The sequence below is a fragment of the Glossina fuscipes genome, unplaced genomic scaffold, assembly GCF_014805625.2.
Source record: "Glossina fuscipes isolate IAEA_lab_2018 unplaced genomic scaffold, Yale_Gfus_2 3, whole genome shotgun sequence".
NCBI classification, from domain to species: Eukaryota; Metazoa; Arthropoda; class Insecta; order Diptera; family Glossinidae; genus Glossina; species Glossina fuscipes.
Genome location: NW_023998417.1, coordinates 10,374,832 through 10,394,027, shown reverse-complemented (window position 1 = coordinate 10,394,027; position 19,196 = coordinate 10,374,832). Strand labels below are relative to the sequence as shown.

The following is a 19,196-nucleotide window of genomic DNA, read 5'->3' as shown; positions in this document are numbered from 1 at the left end:
ACATCCAAAAGGACTTAGGATAGTCTCACCTTTTATTATAATGCTCAATTCAAAATTACTTTTTTCATCGATCTAAGCTTATCTGCCCGTCTGTCTGTCTTGTTTTCTTATGTTCAATCTACAGATGAGATATTGCTTGAGATATTTTCATGAGATGTTTTGGCTCAACGACGAACAATGTTGAAAGTGGTTCGGATCCGACCACTACTTCCCATATGAAGCCTTATTCTGAAAAGTTGTTACACAAGTAATTGTAATAACCTGTAACTGTCAAGTGGTGTAGAGTATTCAATAGTGAGCCACGTCTCACTTTAGTTTTTTCACTCGTTTTCTTTTTACAGGTAGGTAAGTTCACTCAGAATAGACCTTAAAGAAGAAGCGTTAAATAGTAACCTGACGTTACTTTCTCATCAAATCATTTACTTACAAATTTGGTACACAATACTACACACAAAAGCTTAAAGGCGATGTCGCCGTAGAAAATGTCTCCAGAATTCAGGAGCCATCGAAGCTTTATTAATGGGATACACAACCGTAAATTTTTCAACACATAAAATTAATAGATGTTTTCGACCTTCTAGAATACGCGCCCACAACAAACTTTTTTTATGAAAATTCTAAGCTATTTCCGAAGTGCTACGACCAGAATGGCAAGCTGCAGCTTATTACTTCTTGATTCTGCCTCGTTCAATACACTAACGGATATATTTGGTACAACTTCACCAAGGTAACTCTCAAGTAAATATGAGATTGGATTTCCCTTTTATCTAAGGAACCTCTTCTACATCTAAAAAAACTCCTTTCACCTAAAGAACCTCCATTACAGTGGTTTACACCATTGACTACATTCCACGAGTAAAGTAGATGCTGATAATGGTATTAATGGTTTCGGTTTAATATTTTATGCGTCTATCGAAACTGTTTAAAATGTCTTGCAAAGGCGAAGCGAAAAGTATATATATATTTGTTGCAATAATTGCAATTTTCATGGCAAATTTCATATAAATTCTTCGCCTCACCATATAACAAGGCATTGAAATTCAAGACTTTTCAACGATTAGTTTATACGTATGAATGCGAAACCTTAGAAATCCATCTTTCTTGGACAATTAATGTTAATAAAACCAGAAATAATTTTTTATTTATATTGTTTAAAGTATTGAAACTTCAATTTTTGCTTTTTTTTTTTGTGTTTCATTTCATGCTTAAAGGGATCTGTAAAAAATTTATGTAAAAAATATCGATAACGACGCGTTGAATATTAAATCGCAGCCATGCATTAATGTCATTATAAACATCTACGTCGCTCTTGCAAGTAAAAAACTTTTTTTTAGCTTTAAATGAAACATTTTCTACGATGGCATAGTTTTTCATCCTTTATATAGAACGAATATATAAACGATATTATATAATGAATACAGATATACATAGATATATGTATATAGATATATATATTCATATACATGAGTATATGGACTAAGCATTCAATGTGGACGTCAAGTTAAAGTCATTGAATCATAATTGATTCAAGGATGAAAACATCGCTGCTTTCGGTTTACGATAATGTCGTGTAGATCAACTATTTGCTACTATGCAGATCAATCTTCGAAGTCCGTATTCTCGATGGCTATGCGACAATTCCTATTTAACGAGATGAAAAGCGGCTGACCACAATGAACATAAAAAGTAAAAAAAAAAAAAACAAAACGAGTTACAAAATCCTACAAGATAACCCCAAGCATCACCATTGTGTGCACTTGCATCTATTATGAAGCAATTAAAATTGAATTCGAAATTCATTGTTTTAGCATTTGCTTCTTAAATGATTAATGCATAGAAATACATGAATTTTCTTATTCTTATTATTATTACATTAACCTAGAATAGAAGGGGGCAAGATTATAAACAATGAACTCTGCTTTCTCTATTGATTTTTTAAACATATATATTAGAAGCTAACTTAACGATAACATGGCTTTCTAAACGTTTGATGCAACGAATTAACCCATTTGGTAAGAACTAGAAGAAGAAAAATGCATTTTTGTTTAAGATATGCAAAAGAGGTGAAAACAATTTATTTTACGCACCCCATTTAGAACCAGCTAAGACCGGGCAACTGCCGTGCAATGTACGCGAATCCGCATTTAACGCATTGTCCAGATTGTACCAAACAATTGCGGAACCTTTCTTTGGAGACACAACGGTACGAATGCTTGGGAATATGGTGCTACCACCCTGCTCTACATCACTCATCTTAAGTTATATAAAAGAATTATTGAATAAAATTTTTGCAATTTTATGATTATAGGTGAACCTACATAAACAAGTATAGTAGCTAGACGATCATTTTGCGAATTTATATCGATGAAATCGGTAGTCTTAAAAGGTAAGATGAAGTTGAAGGTGGGTTCTATTCATTTTTTTTTTTTCTTTTTATGTAGAATACTTTACCTCTGACAGATTGAAAAAATCAAAATGCTCTCTAAAGTGACCACCTAGACCATAGTTCATAATTTGCATTGGTTCCCATCCGGATGTATTGAAACCGGTCATGTCTGAGAGTCTTTGTATAATACGTAGCGTGATATTGCTACTATCCTCAAGTAACCATGAACTTTTTGCGATTCTTTCGTTATTTATTGCATTTTTTTGCCGCTGTTTGTCGTAAACTGTGGCACGTTTCAAATTAGGTTTCACCAAATCCTTGAGTATTACAATTTCACGATCCGTTAAAACGTCATGATATAGCACTATGTAGGGATCTAGGCTTAAAAATTCCATTTTGAATGGAGCCAAACGCAAAAACGCTGTAGTTGTAGTATTATAAATACAATAAAGTTTACTAGGAATGATGGAGAACTGGCCGCGACAACCTAATTCGAAGTTAGTTGGCTCACCAACTCTTTGCTCCGTGAAATTCTATTAAAAATCGAACTAAAGTCTTTTTTCTTTTTTCTTTTTGCATTTTTGATGGGAAAATCTCACCTCGTACGGATCTAATTTATGCGTTTTGGCCAACATATCTATATCATTTTTGCGCTTTAAAATTCTTGCATCGAAGAAATTCAATTCAGCTGCTCGACTAATAGCGATTAAAGCATCTTTTGGTCTATCTACATATTAAGTAGCAAAAAGGGGACGTTTTAATCTCTGCGATATTTTTTTAAAAAATTGAAAGCATTTACATACGTAGTTCCAATAGATTTTCGGCGTATAATTCTAAAATTTTAGTTTTATCAAAGTCGAATATCGCATTAAAGCTATTATCTTGGTAAGACAATAAAGAGGAATATAACCAAAATAAAGCATCTTGATAACGTTTTTCATCAAACAAGTGAACACCCATTGTATATCTATCTAAAGAGGACAATCGATATCTAGCAAGGAAACAAAAAAAAAAAAAAAAAAAATAAAAGAAGAAAAATGTAAGCGCGATAGTAGAAATATTCATTCGTTCGAAAAGCTTGAAACTTTAACTAACTTGTATTGTTTGCCATTCAGAATACCATTTGCCATCGCGTCAATCTCTAAATCATAAACAGTTTGAAGGCGATCTATACCCTTGACGGCATCTTCCAAATCGATTGAGGTAGGCATTTGTCTGTGATGTTCGGCCATTGCTTCAAGATATTCTACGCATACATTTCAAGTGAATTGTCAAATGTATTCAGCTTCGCATTAATATTTATGAATATTTTTTTTACCATTTTCCTCTTGCTGAGTCATAATGTAGGCTTCTATATTGATCCAATCGCGCTGCAAGCGTCGTATCAATCTAAAGGAATTCAAAGGATTCGATACGTAGCCTTCTGGATCTTTTAGCGATTCAAGATTTTCTTCAATCATTTCATCACTTAAACTATAATTAAAATTTTAGAATAACCCGAAATTCTCTCATCATCGACTTTCTTTCACTTACGCTTTTAAAAAGACAACTTTATCTTCCAATTTCTTGACATAATTTTCAAGAATTTCTATTAATTGCTTTTCAATATCCAATAACGGTATCATACTAGCCAAGGAAATAGCGAAACTTTTCTCTTCATTACCTTCGCTCGGTTGACCGTAAGTAATTGTAGTGAATGCCAGGAAAAAAAAGGCTCTCAACAGATACATTCTTTCTATTATTGTTTTTTCGATTTTCTTTTTTTCTTAATCAAAACAGCAGTGTAACAGTGCAAACTATTTCTCTTAAACTGAAACTGGCTTTAATAACTTTGTTTTTTCCATGCTTTCGATAACGAAAGAATTCTAAATCGAGAAAATTATCAGTTGTTACTCTATTATAACTTTGAGTGACATTCGCTCCGACTCACTTCATGCTATCATTATTACAATTGTATGTTTATAAGTATATAACCCATTAAATGTATTAAAAATGTCTGCAAAGGTGAATTTTGTAACAAAGTTTGATTCGTCAGCGGAACACCCTAAAATAAGTTGAGTAATGTTTTTTTAATTTTTCTAAAAACATCCCAAAGACTTGTGATTTGTTTCTTGTAATCAAACTAAGCACATTTTCGAAATTTTAATGAAAAAAATGATTTCTAAAACGAACAAAAGCACTACAGTCGCTGATATACGATTAAATATCCCGCAACGCCTTGCACGTATTCTACTACTCAATGACTACTCAAGCATTATATGGGAAGAGATAGAAAAACGGGCCAATCTGAGCCATTTTCAATAGTGTTTATCCTTGGGCGAAAACATTTCAATGTACCAAGTTTCATCAAAATATCTTAAAAATTTGCGACCCGTAGGTTAAACGCAAGACAGACAGACTAGTTCTGAATCGATCGGTATAATAAAATTTGGGCTTAACCCAAGTCCTTCTGGGTGTTGTATACATCTGCACAAACTGGATATACGCTTGTATAACATAAAAAAACAAACCTTATCTTCACTTTTTTTGAAAATTTGAAAGATTAAATCTATTGCAACATTTAAGTACACAATTTACTATATTTGACTGAAAGCTCTATTCGCATAAAACGGTTTAATGGTTTTTATAACTGTTCCATTTATTGGTGTATTAAAAAGTAATTCGTTTGTAATGTTCCTCCTTCTTTATTGGTTCTAAAAATCTTTGCTAGCATTCAAGAAAAAGCGTAAGGAATTAAAAAAAAGTTTTTAAGTTTATTTTTATACTCAATACTAGAAGCATAGGAATGTTATAAGCTTGTCATTCCATTTTTGACATTCAACTAAATTATCCGGCTTCGCATCATATCTCTTTCAAATCATATTTTTATACATTTTCACACTGCTCCTTACATAATTGCATAATAGAAAGCATATGTGGGAATAATAAAAGACTTATAGCTTAAAACTGTAAAAATGAGCAAGATTTTCTAATTGTGGACGGACGCATAAGCTAATAAACAAATATTGCAAACCAGTTGAAATTTCCAAACCAGTTTTGGCAAGAGAAGACAGACGGACGCAGCCAGATCCGTTGCATTGTTCCCGCTCATATCGGTGCGTTTTGACAAATCTAATAGAGGCGAAGTGCAACTGAGTTTAAAAAATACAATCCACTTAAATATTTTAATTGAAAGGTTCAAAAAATAACCCATCGGTCATTAATTCCACCGAGTGAGTCAATTAAATTAAAATTAAAAAATTAAAAATTTCAAAACTTGGGTCTGGGACTTATTGGGGGGTAAAAAGCGATAGGCTATCAATGCTTTCCAAAATGTTCTCTCAGCATTAGCAAAAAGTTTATACTTCTCAAGATGCACAGTTCTTTTGCAAGTTCATTTCCTTCCGTAAATTTCAAAAAAGATTTCGTCATGTGGAAAAGAAAATATGCTGATAGTGGACTTTCTTAAAACTTTCTTATACTCGCTTTTTCTATAGGCCTGAAACTAAATTACATTCATTCAAATTTCATTTTCATTATGTACAGCGAACGTATAATAATATGATCGAACGTATATGTATTTAAAATTTTGCGTATAAAATAATTAATTTAACTTGGCACTTACCTGTTGAATTTGATTGCTTAGATATTTTTCCAACAGACTGTTCGTTCATTGTTTACATAGAAGCCATTTATGTTTTAATAAGTTTTCGTATTTAATAATTAGTACGTGATATATTATATAATAGTAAAGATCCTTAAGCGACCACATTAACCGCACTGATAAATATTTCTTACGGAAAAGACTTTACCAAAAGATAATCCAATTGCACTTAACTTAAACATACAGGCACAAGTGTAATTGTGTTTATAGAAAGGCAGCTCTTCCTAATGAATGTTTGAAAACACTCTTTTTTGGGTGCTTCGCGATATTATAGATATGCTTTTTCAATGCATCAAACAAGACATTTAAAAGAAAACTTCTGCAATGGAGAAAAATTAAATTTCCCCATGTAAACATAATTGTTTATTTTACGCAAATTTTATTACTTTTTATCCCAATCACTTGCATACACATGAAACATTGCTCAACCGGTCTTTATATACATACACGCAATTCTCCAAAGTATGTTTATGCATCGGTGTAAAAATATAAATATAAATATCCTAAATATGTTTATGTATCGGTGTAAACGTACTAATCCGTTATACTGGCAAACTATTATAAAGAGGCCTTTGCAAATTCAAAAGTGACGCCAGTTACACAAAATGGTGGCTTACTTTTTTTGGCGACTTATTTTCTTTTCTTTTTCGAACTCACTTTGGCACTTTCTGGCCTTTTAATTATAAATTTCTTATTGGCATGATTTTTTTCCATTATTAAAATTTTTATTTTAGATTTATTTGAAAAATATAACACATATCTCCGAAATAAAATCCGCGAAATAAATTCCACACGCATTTTCCTAAACTAACCGTGCGTAAGTTCCTTATGCAATTATCTCATTAATATTAAGGCAATCAATTTTAACTAGACTTCGAAGAGCAGAATAGCTGATTACTCAGAGAGAGAGCGAATTCAGCGGCTTAATTTGTTGTCTCAAAGTCTTGCTTTGAAAGAGAATGATTTTAACGTTTCTAATGCAAATAAGATCCCGAGAGAAAGAAGTGAGTTGTTTGCCTTTACTATAATAAATAGAAGGATGATGAGAAAAACTATTTAGAAATATTTTTGTTCTCTCCGTTTTCTTTCAAGTCACCGAATCATACTTGTGTAAGCGTGTGCGTGTGTGTTTATTCCGTATTTATTGTTTCAATGAAAACGATTAAAATACAATTCTCTTTGCAAAAGCAAAAATATTTGTGTTTGTTTTCTATTAGGAGGACAAGAATTTTCACATATATTCTATGAATGATCCTACAGCATTTGTATAAAAATTGAAATAAATTGCTTACGTTACCTCGTATTAGAAGGTATCAAAATATTTATATTCTTTCCTTTTTTTAAGCTTTTACTTAAAAATTGAAGACACTTCATAGGATCAAACCGGAAATAAATGGGACTCAAGAAAAATGTGCGCTGCTTGTTGATGATTCTATGACACATAGTTTTACGATTCGCCAAAAGTTTCTAATAAATAGTAATTCCAATAGGATCGCCCTGTTCAATGATGCTATGATATCCAAAAAACAAAAAAAAATGGTTATCAGTATATATATTCATATTAAATTTTATTGTTGCGAGGAATTAAAGAGAAATGCAAATAACTTATAATGTTTTTAATTTCTGCGGCAGGGTCTTATGAACATTTGAGCGTTACTACGAATCCATTTTGTAATAACTAAATTAAATATACGCTTAATACGTTAATTTAGAGAAATGTATATTAAAATAAGACATACTCCATTTAGAACCCACTATTACTGGACAAGCTTCATGCAGTGTATTCAAATCCATCTGTAAATCATTGTCAAGATTATACCAAAATAGTGCAGTTGCCTTCTGGGGATGTATCGCTTTTTCAATTATTGGGAAAACAGTGTCACCTCCATGTTCCACATCGGTCATCTTAAATGATTAAGTGACGAATGTGTGCAATAAGTTCACACATAATCTAAACATTTTATAAAAACTTACATAAAACAGAACTGTTGCTATCCGGTCACCGTCTTTCTGTACTAACTCGTTAGTCTTTCATGCAATAATTTTTGTTTAAGATTACATTTTGCTTTAGTTTTATATATAGATAGACTGTCTTACCATGGGCACATTAAAGCAGTCATTATGAATTACGTTGTGGCCACCTATACCGTAATTTAAAATTTGAAACGGTTCCGAAGCGCTCATATCCAGGCCAGTCATATCAGTTACTCGTTGAGTAATCCGTTCATTGAGTTCGCCAAACTCTGGCACTGTCGTCGCTTGAGAAGTTCTACCTTTTACTGTTGTTTCCATATGTATTCTATAATCGTAAACCATGGCTCGCTGCAGATGGGGTGTCGCCCATCTTTGTATTCTAGTAATTTCGTTGTTGGTGAGGACATCGTGATACAATACCATGTAAGGGTCGAGGCTCAACAATTCCATTTTCAAGGGAGCTAAACGCAGAAACGCTGAGGTATTTGTGTTATAGACACAATAAAGTTTACCATAAGTGTTAGGTAATTTGTCGTGACAACTGAACTCGTATTCGTTTATCGCCTCGTCGTCTAAGTACTTACGTTACGTGCAAAGATAATCATTCAATTTTTTTTTCTTCAATTTGAAGCATAAAAATTTCACCTGGTAAGGCGTAATAGTACCATTTTTAGTCAAAGTTTCAATTTCATTTTTACGCTCTAACAGTTTCAGACTAGAAGGCTCTAACTGAAGCCCGCTATGTAAGATAGTTAACGCATTTTTCGGTCTCTCTACAATAAATGTTAACAAGCTTATCAGTTAATGTATACGGCATTAATTTTTAAATATTTACTTAAGTGCATTAGAATTTCGGCGTATAATACTAGCATTTCACTTCGATCACAACCGAGGAACTCATTGAGACTATCAGCTTCATAAGATAGTATAGAGTATATTACCCAATACGCAGCATCGCGATAATATTTCTGATAAAATAAATGGACGGCTATAGTATACAAATCTAAAGAAGACAATCGAGCTCTTCAAGAGCAAGTACAGGAAAAAGTGCTTAAGCAACGGGACTTTTGATTCTCATTAAGCATAATAACTTACTCATATTGTTGGCCATTCAGGATACCTTTAGACATATCATAAACATCTAAATTCCATATGGTTTGTAAACGATGCATACCTTCAACGGCTTCTTCTAAATCGGTGGAAGTAGGCATTTCTATATGATGATCTGCCATTGCTCCAGGATATTCTATTAAATTTTTCTCGATTTTTAAAGTAATCCAACTTTCTTAGAACACACACACACATATATACACACATACACACATACACATACGCACACGCCTATATTTAAACAATTCCCATACCCACTATCTGAAAAATGACCTAAAAGATTCTATACATTTTTGGTAAATGGAAAGTTTTGAACTAATTCAGTCACGTTTCTTCGTCCGTTTAAGAAATTTTCAAAAAATGAAGAACGAAAGAGCATTTCATCAATACACATTCATAGAAACATCGGACATAATTGAATCATAAATCCTTAATATACTATCGATTAGTATACTAAACCTGCCATGAAAAATTCTGATACCCGCCCTGATAGTTTTTACAATAATTCAAAATTTTCTTCACAACGAATACATATGTTTTTTTGTTGGTTGTTACCTTCTCCCATCGGTTCGAGTATATAATGTCCTATGCTTGTCCAATCGGCCTGCATATGCCTTATCAATCCGAAATAGTTAAAAGGATTGGATAAATAACTTTCTGGATCTTGCAGCGATTCTAGATTATCGGCCTTCAGTTTCTCAATTAAACTTGATTTGTTTTATTAAATATTTCGCATTAAATTAAATCCGGCGAAAGTTAATCTTTTCTTTAGCAATCTCTTACCTTTTCAAAATTTCCACTTTATTTTCCAACTTCGCAATGTGCATAGTCAGATTCTTTAACAGCCTTTCTTCGGTATGCAGCAGAGACGTCATAATTGCTACCGAAGTGGCAAAACTTCTTTCAACAAATATCTCTTCGGCAAAAGTACTAGAAAGCAAAATAACTGTAGAAAAAATATCGCTAAACAAATTCATATTAAACAGCCGAGCCCTTTATAATTGTCAATTAGTTATAGAAGATTGAAGTTTTTATTTTGCGATTCTCCGGCCACTTGGGAAAGTCAGTCAAAGCTAGTAGACTGAATTTTTTTTTTTAGTCATGGGAGTAAATAAGACTATTTGTAGCTACAAATTTATTACAAATATTTATAACAACATTAAAGCGAAACCGAGAAATATTATCTCAATCTTATCGACCATGCATCTCGAATAGAACACTGGAACGAGTTCGATTTGAAAAAAACGAATTGAACTTGGAAAATATATTGGAATTCAGGCAAAACAAAATACGCGTTAATAATTTGTGAAGATAAGCGCACATGTACAGAAATCGTTTGCTATACCTTCATCTCCTCTATTAATTCATCTTTATTATACTTATTATTGAAGGAGGACGGGTATATTCATTGCGTGAAAACGTTTGCAGCATCCAAAGCAAAGCTCCAGGAACAAATTCTAAATCAGTTTAAACATGTCCGTCTGTCTGTCCACGTAATGTCACTCCTCCCTTGGCAGCAAATATGAAGCTTTCGACCTGACAATTGAATATTGGAAGTTCTTGCACGCAGGTTGATCAAGATTGATCACATGGTTTAGGGACACGCCTACAATGCAACAAAAACTTTTGCTTTTTGCATTTCTTGCTTATTACTCACAAATTACAATAGATACGCGTTAAAAATTTTCACATACGTTTCAGAAAAAATCATAAAATCAGCCATGCCCATCGAATATTAAAGTTTAGTTTCTCATTCATTCTTTTCAATCTCTTTTAGATGGCGGGTATAAAAGATTCGCCAAAGCCGAATAAAATTTTGCTTGCTTGTTTTAATATGTCTACGGATCGAACGCACATGTGTCCGTTTAACTCGGTCCACTGTTTTATCTACTTCTCATTTTCACAGAGTTCTCGTTTTTTATTAAACACTACTTCTTACTATCTTTACCCAAAAGTCATAAATTAAATAAATTTTTAACGGATTCTTAGTTAAAATCATCTTTTTTTTTCTTTAAATGTCAACGGCTTTGGAGCTAATTAATGTAATAATCTGTTGACTACGACAACGTATCGACTACTTACATTTGAAAATGTCCAAAATTATTCTAGAGATCATAAATTTGCCAAGTTTATTAACAACAAGTTTACAATTAAAAAACCTTGCAGTTGTCAAACAGTGGCTTAGCGATGTGATGGCAAAAAAACAAACTACCGTGAACTTGCCCCTTGTTTTCATAGATACAATCACGTATATATGATAGGTTTTACATTAAAAAATGCAACTGAAAGAATTTTCTTCCTTAGGCCTAAATTTTGTTCTGATAATACCTGTATAGTCTGCTTAACTAATTAAAAAAGAATAACATTTTCAGACAAAGTCAAATAAATGAGCAGAAGAATGGTATTCGTCTTGGGGCGAATATTTAATATCCATTAACATAAATCAATACAGAAGTCTGCCTAAGTGTTTTGTTAATTGTGAACGCTTCGGGCAGCGACTCAAGATGATTTCTCTTGAATGTATTTGTGCCAAGTTTATGATTTCGAGCTTTTTATGCATTGTCGATGTGACAATACATGATACATGCGGTCATTAACGAATTAGATGACAAACGGCCAGTTTGACTTATGCAAGTCGAAATTACTTGGGAGAGAACTCTGCGGAAAGTATCTCCGAGAGCAACGGTGTGGAGAAAATTGATGCAGCTCTATTTTTAATAGGTAAACCGAGTGCAAGAAATCCTTTAGAAGAAATTGACAATTATTCACTTATTCCTAAGGTTCAACAGAAGTACAAGTTCACGTTTGAAATGTTTGCATTAAAGACTTTTTTAAAGATACCACACCAATAGGTCTAACTCGGAAGAATAGATTGCTTGATGTTCTTATACTTTTGCAAGATGTCTACAATTTATTGTTCGTCCAACAGCGAGTAGAAGTAGAGAAGTACAAGACCCAACAATGCATCTTTAAGATCCGTAGATGTTAGAAGAAAGTTATGTGATATTAAGCAAGCATCTATAACACATAAAAATCCCATGTCCATCTTAGTGGAACTTGGATAAGCCCTTTCCCTGATAGTGTCTACAAAAATATTTGTCGCAAGATTTTAGTTTAGTATGCAAAGATAGGCGGATTTTTTACAAAATATTTACTAAACAAGAATTTTTCAAATAAAATCACTTTAAGGCTTAGGAAGCTTAGTTACGAAGAGAATAAGAAACTTGGTAAGCGGTCGTTTTACTGTGGCGGGTATTATAAGTGCGTGCAACGTCATTTGACCCTTTGCGTCTACTGTTAATTATCTGCCAAAACTTTAACCGATAGCTTCACAAAAAAAAAAATTTGTTGAACGATGTGCCACTAGTTACGAACGCAATAATCACAACGACAGCAGCAGCAATACGATAACATATTCATTTGCTGTCTGGTTTTCATTATATTTAATGTCATAAATATACACCTCAAAATATAATTGCTTATCATCTAAAACTTCATACGATTTGTTATTCATCTTAGCATTACAAATACTCAGAGAAATATAAAAAAACAAACAAACAAAAAGACAAACAGAAATAAAAATAAAAATAAAAAAAACCATAAAATAAGCACTAACTGGCCCGGACATCGAGCAATCAGTCAAGACGTTATATCAGAATCAGTTGCGTTCGAAACGTGAAGCTGTCAAGAAGTTAAAAAACAAAAACAAAAAAACAAAAAAAATCAATAAAAATTTATTTCTCGTACAAGCCGGGTTTACTCAGTCGACGGACGACTGTAGCTGAACGTGTACATAAATATTTTTTGTCAAGTTGTTCAAAAAAAAAAAAAATGCATGTTAGTCAAATTGTTGGCGATCAACGCAATAGCAAATTATTTTGGCGCTTGATTATTGCGATTTTTGCCTTTACCCGAAATCACGTAAACTCCTCGGAAGATGATAATGATTATTTCACATCAATTAACGGCTTAGAGACTTTAATGAACACCGAACAAACACTGCTAATAGATCTAAAGGATTATGTGTTTAAAGCTAAGCAACAAATTAATCTTTTAGAAAAGTGAGTGAGTTTAGGGAAAATTATGTTAACAGCAATAAAAAAGTATTCAAGTGATAAGTGAATAATAAGAAAAAAAAAAAAAAAAAAAAAAAACAAACTCTTCGCGTTAATAAAAACATTAAGAAAAAGATAAAAATGAAAATGATATCAAACGTTTACCTTCACTTCGCCTTGGGAAGAATTTCAGTTAGCCTGGATACTAAATCTAATAAAGATCTCATCTAAATCTTTTTTGCTTTATTTTAATATTTTAATTACACATGAATAATAATCGGGGCAGTTTGTAGGGAGAAGAAAACATTTTGCTTACCTTTATTCTATTTATAGTCTTTTCTTTTTTTATCAGTTAATAGGCATCTTTCAAGTCTATTATGGTTAGAAATATTTAATAACTCAGAAATCCAGTTTAAACATTTTATTATAAATTAAATGTCACACAATTAAAAAGCGAATATATGAATTCTTATAGTATGCATATAATAAAATATTAAAAAATTAATGATACAACTCTTATAGACCGACGTAGTAGAAAACAGAAGAACATCAAAACAAATAAAAAATTCAATAACAAAAAGATTTCATGCGACTTAACTTGAAGCTTAAACGAAATTTATCACACTCTGCCATTGCATATTAAATAACTTTGAAAGAGAGAGAAATTCTTGGTAATTTGTAAAAAGTCCGATAGAGAACATATTTATGACTTTATAGCCACACACCTCCACCATTTAATATGTAATTGTTCGTAATTTGTTTATTTCGCATCTGAATGCCCTGACAGCTTTATCATGATGCCGGGAATTGTTACATTGTGGCCTGGATATGATATATTTTTTGATGAACATGTCCGTCTATTTGTCCATCCATTTCTCTCCTTGTATATATCGGGAATGTGTTGCGATTAAAACTTAAAGTTAATTTTTTTTGAAATGTCTTGACTTGAAATGCCTTTCTTATGGAAATTATGTATGTGTGGGGGATGTCACAATTTTCTCAATTGCTAAATACTTTTTCCCGATTTTGTTCGCGGAACTTGTACATCTATTACAATTTAGGCTATTGACTCACGGACATCCTAAATATAAACTAAGCAAAAATCTTAAGCTTATTAACAATATTCGAACTTTACGGCATCTGATCTTACAGGTCGACAATAGATAATCAATGTTGAAAATAGATAATAAATATCGACAATAGATCTTAAGTATATCTTGAAGGTCGAAAAATTGACTTCAATTTTTACTTATAATTCTAGAGAAATTTCAAAAATTGCCAGAGAACATGACTTAGCGTCGCAGAATTTGGAAAATTATTTGGCCAATCCGGTGAATGCTTATAAGTTAATGAAAAGATTATATGTAGACTGGGAGATGTACGAAGAGCAAATCGCTGAAGTAATAAGTAAGTTATAGGAGTTGGCGTAAATCAAGCTAAACGCTTTAAATTTTTTTATTATTCTCTAAAAGATTTCTTTAAATTAATGGATGAGAGGAGGAAAAATTTTCATTTTCCTCAGCTCGAAGATTTCGAGGAATCTGCCATAGCTTTAGTCAGATTACAGGAAACTTACCAGTTAACTGTGCCGGAAATTGCCGCTGGTAAATTAAATGGTATAAAATATGGGTAAAAAAAAAATCTTTCAAATAAATTTGCAAAAAATAATTTATATTATTGTTAGTATTTGTTAATGCTTTTGTCTTAGATATGATATGACTTGGACGGATTGCCTAGTTCTGGGCCGACAATTATTTCACATGGAAGCTTATAATCAAACCAAATTTTGGTTGCAAGAATCAGTTAAGCGTTTACAACAAGAGCCGGATAAACTTGAATTGTTGCCTTCCGATTTTCTCCAAGAGCCCACTGAACACTTGGTACGTTTGGGTGATACGGACACTGCTTTGCAACTTTACAAAATTATAGCAAAACACAATGAAGACGACAAAGGTTCTTTTAAAATAAAAGAAATGATTCAATCTAGTGAAACACTCCCTTACGCTGGCAGTGATAATGGATATATTTGGGAAACAAAATATCATGTAAGTGTAACGTTATATTTCCATTTATTTTTTCAATTTATGGAAAATATCAAATGCAGAAAACGGCTGAGTTTAATATTTATGGAAAAATTTGTCGCGGCGAAGTGACTAAAACACCAAGAGAGCAACGTGATCTACGGTGCTTTTACGTATATGAAAACAATAAGTTTTCCCGTTTAGCACCTTTCAAAGTTGAAGAACTCAATTTGGATCCCGAAGTGAAAATATTTCATAATATCCTAACGGACGAGACGATTGAAATCATAAAAAAATTTGCTTCGCCACACTTAGTACGCTCCACTGTATTTTCGAAAACGGGAAACGGAAGAGCAAAACACAATTATCGTATCAGTAAGAATGCCTGGCTGACATATGATTCTCATCCGTCTTTATTGAGAATGTTGCGCGACTTACACGATATCACTGGCCTAGATACGATGTGTAGTGAACCTTTGCAAGTGGCTAATTATGGCCTGGGTGGTCACTATGAGCCACATGTTGATTTTTTTGCAGTAAGTAAAATTTAAAAAAAAAAAAAAAAACTAAAAAACCTTATTCTCTAAAATTTGCAATCGTAACAAAAGGATCCACTCCAATATCCGACCCATTTGCCTCGAGTAGCCGGCAATAGGATATCAACTGCCATATTCTACGTAAGTAACGATACAAGAGTCAAAGAATTGTATTTCAGTTTAGATTTTTGCCAATAAATAAATAGCTTTCGGATGTCGAGCAAGGAGGAGCGACAGCATTCCCTTACCTAAAACTTGCTGTCAAACCATTAAAGGGCAGCGTGTTATTCTGGTACAATTTACACCGTTCTTTAGACGGTGATTACCGTACCCGACATGGTGCGTGCCCAGTGCTCAAAGGCTCTAAATGGAGTAAGTTTTGAAAAACGTAATATATTTTCTTTCAATATAAAATTTCCTCTCGCCCATTACAGTTGGCAATGTTTGGACCCATGAAGGCGGACAAGAATTAATTAGACCTTGCGCCTTGCATCAAGATCATGAAATTTCATTGCCTTATGTAACAGCTAAGTAATAATAGCAATAATGGAATATCCTTTGTCATCTTTTCATTCATAACTCGCACGCACATACTGCTGATGACTTTTACATTTTGCAGCTTTAAGAACATAAATCTATAAATTAATTATAATTGAAATACATACTAAGTTAGACAAAAGCTAACGTTAATGACTGAATAAATGTGATTTAAAAAATAATTGTTTAAAGTCATTTTAAGAACAACAAATAATAGGCAGAAGGTCATATATCCGCCAAAGGGATAATTATTAACTTTTTGATGACAGTGATGAGAATGCATTGGAAAAGTCATCATGCATTGGAAATCATGAAAAGCTTGCATGTCATAAAATTCTACTAAACACTACTACCAGAACTATACGTTCATATATTTATGCTACATATTTACTGTTATAAAATATTTATGTTGACCGGAAATGAGTTGATATTAACGGAAATTGAATTTATTTTCTCGCAATTACTTATATCAAGTCATTTTAACTCTGACCTTTCAATTAATCATTAAGTAATTGGTCGAGGAAAAAGTTCATGGTGCTTTTAATGCATGCAGTAAATGCATAAATGACGGCAACGACCGTGGAGAATCATGCCTCACTCGACCGTGACTAATCCGTTCAATAGGTGAGCCGACGATGCCAGATTATTATGAAATTGACAGAGCTTAACTGAGAAGTGTTGATTCAACTATCGTATAGCTCGGGCCCTGCCTCGCCTACTTTCTCTTTTTTTGCTCATCCCCGCAGCAATCTTTTAACAATGTATAGCTGGCTTCAAAAGAGGTCTCACTCGATTCAGTTTTCCGCGCCGAAATCTCAAAATTTCTAAAATAATGACGCAATGACTTTACCATAAAAATGATAAATGACACGCATTTCACTAAATAAAGTCCAATTAAAATTGAATATGAAAATGTCCTTTAGTTTTGTTTAAAAAATGCCACTGATTTTTTCCTTGATCTTTTATAAATGCATACATTTTCTATTGTATTTGAATTCTATCCTCCACTGAGCTGATTGCGTTCTCTGCGGAAGCAAAGTTGACCGTAAATAATAATATTGAATAGTTAATATGAATTTAATCTTGTTATATAAAATTATGATAAAATGATAGAATGAAAGAAATCATCATATAGACTATGCAGTCAGTGATGTAATTATGCGTAGAAAATTCTTTTTAAGAAAATGCGAAACGAATCTTTTAACTAATCTTGTAAAACAATCAAATATAAATATCCTAAGCAGCGATGAAATTCTTGTGAAACGCATTTTACGATTGCATGCATCATTTAATAGGAAATAAAAATGCATCTTAAATATTACATTAACAAGGTAAGCATCCGAACGAGTTTTACGTACGTTTTGGATGAAAGAAAAAAAATGAATGACATACCATTAAACAATATATATATATATATATATATATTGTGAACTAAGAATATTATCACTTTTTCTCCGTTTGACTAATCGTGTCGTCGTGTTACGAACACCTGAGTAATATCTAATAAGTGTTATTAACACCTTGTCCGTGAGAAATTGATACATTTGGCTAAAATTGCATATGTTTAAAATTAATTATTTCGAGCAATTAAGAAAATTGTCTTTCCATAAGAGCAAATCTTTGATTCTCATCACTTGAACGTGACGCATTAGGATTACAAAATATTCTGCTAAAAGTGGCCATAAGAATTGTTCGATTGACACTGTTAGCTGGGGCGGTGAGAAACATTTCTACCAGATTTTAAAGCAATATACCTTTTATAGCTACTTTACTTTAGTTATGGTCGGCATATTTGTTAGTAAATCATTTTCATCCAATCTTCGCTTTTTTACCTTTTTTCATCTCCACGGTCAGTTTCAAACGAAACTTTCTGTCATGGACTGACAATATATTCGATAAGTTTTAGCGTCTTGCTTTAATTTTAGGCGACCTTCGACTTTTCAAAAATGAAAACTATACCATTACCATATTTTATGTTGATCAATAATAAATATCCTCTGGGTCTCTAATAGGAGACCAAATCTAATAGTGCGCGATATGAGAAGCAAGCTTAAGCCTTTATCTTTCTATACGTCTTAGTAATCTTTCCATTTTTACTGAATGTCAAAAATTTGTTGTTGTGTGATAAATTATAATTATACCCTACATCAATTGGAGTACATGATATATTAAGTTTGATGGGATATATATAGAAGCCAGAAAGACTTAAGGCACGGCTTTAGCGTTTTGCGTCTGGCTGAGCACAAAAATACATGGACATGCCGACCGACAAACTCGGCTCGTTTCAGAAATTGGATTCTGCTTGGCAGACAGGCGGAAAAACTCACCTCGATTCAGAATGCACTTCGGGGTAGGCTTGTCTCTCCTGCCTATGCGTCTAGTATTTTCGTGTTCAACCTGCTGCATTATTGAGATATTTCGATTAAATTTGGGGTGAAACAAAGGATCAACCTTATTGAAAATATTTCTAGTCTGATCACTTTCCATATATATATAAATTGTTGTATTTTGAAAGACTGTTATATGAAAAAATGTAAAACGTTATAAATAATTGTATGAAGCGAAGTGATTGTAATGATCAATCGGGGCCGACCATAATATCTTAATTGTTTTCATATATATGTAGTTTGTGCCTTCGTAACATTAATACATAAGCAAAAGATATTAAAATCATTAATAGGTCGCTTAGTATATATATTCCAATCTCTAAGCTATAACATCCCATCGTCTTGAATATTTCCTTGAAAAGATAATGAACAAGATCTTTTCTGTTGGGTCATAAATTAATTAACGATATTTATACAATCTTTTTATGAACGAAAACGTGCTTTTTACTAATGTCGTACATTAGCATATTTGATTCATTTTTATATTCATTAAAATAAAAGGTGGATTACATTTATCAATCTATAGGCAACGCGTAAAAGTATAAAT

The 19,196-nt window shown here is 32.5% G+C and overlaps 3 protein-coding genes across 3 annotated transcripts; 1 reads left to right on the top strand and 2 right to left on the bottom strand.

Moving 5' to 3' along the window:
* Nucleotides 1-1,840: 1,840 nt before the first annotated feature.
* LOC119634698 (prolyl 4-hydroxylase subunit alpha-1-like) lies at nt 1,841-4,164 on the bottom strand. The gene is made up of 9 exons (XM_038029008.1): nt 3,920-4,164; nt 3,705-3,859; nt 3,482-3,632; nt 3,190-3,377; nt 2,986-3,113; nt 2,452-2,919; nt 2,319-2,378; nt 2,088-2,253; nt 1,841-2,019 (listed from the first exon to the last, which is right to left on the bottom strand). The coding sequence occupies exons 1-9, from the start codon at nt 4,114-4,116 to the stop codon at nt 1,961-1,963; spliced, it is 1,572 nt and encodes a 523-aa protein (XP_037884936.1). The 5' UTR covers nt 4,117-4,164; the 3' UTR covers nt 1,841-1,960.
* Nucleotides 4,165-7,724: 3,560 nt separating this feature from the next.
* On the bottom strand, nt 7,725-10,090 carry LOC119634533 (prolyl 4-hydroxylase subunit alpha-2-like). The gene is given in 8 exon segments (XM_038028757.1): nt 7,725-7,934; nt 8,004-8,057; nt 8,127-8,582; nt 8,649-8,801; nt 8,804-9,026; nt 9,099-9,249; nt 9,669-9,820; nt 9,897-10,090. Coding segments are annotated over 8 exon segments (1,593 nt in total).
* Nucleotides 10,091-12,853: 2,763 nt separating this feature from the next.
* LOC119635093 (prolyl 4-hydroxylase subunit alpha-1-like) lies at nt 12,854-17,368 on the top strand. Its single transcript, XM_038029661.1, has 8 exons — nt 12,854-13,174; nt 14,430-14,575; nt 14,641-14,797; nt 14,877-15,213; nt 15,273-15,725; nt 15,798-15,866; nt 15,932-16,097; nt 16,160-17,368. The coding sequence occupies exons 1-8, from the start codon at nt 12,945-12,947 to the stop codon at nt 16,258-16,260; spliced, it is 1,659 nt and encodes a 552-aa protein (XP_037885589.1). The 5' UTR covers nt 12,854-12,944; the 3' UTR covers nt 16,261-17,368.
* Nucleotides 17,369-19,196: the final 1,828 nt, after the last annotated feature.

Bases quoted from the DNA above. Each gene is read 5' to 3' on its own strand.
- LOC119634698 (XM_038029008.1), bottom strand. From the start codon at position 4,116: ATGTATCTGTTGAGAGCCTTTTTTTTCCTGGCATTCACTACAATTACT. The intron at 3,860-3,919 runs GTAAGTGAAAGA...TTTTAATTATAG, and splicing joins AAAGTTGTCTTTTTAAAAGC to TTTAAGTGATGAAATGATTG. The intron at 2,020-2,087 runs GTGCGTAAAATA...TTCTTCTTCTAG, and splicing joins CTTAGCTGGTTCTAAATGGG to TTCTTACCAAATGGGTTAAT.
- LOC119635093 (XM_038029661.1), top strand. From the start codon at position 12,945: ATGCATGTTAGTCAAATTGTTGGCGATCAACGCAATAGCAAATTATTT. The intron at 15,726-15,797 runs GTAAGTAAAATT...TCGTAACAAAAG, and splicing joins CACATGTTGATTTTTTTGCA to GATCCACTCCAATATCCGAC. The intron at 16,098-16,159 runs GTAAGTTTTGAA...CGCCCATTACAG, and splicing joins GCTCAAAGGCTCTAAATGGA to TTGGCAATGTTTGGACCCAT.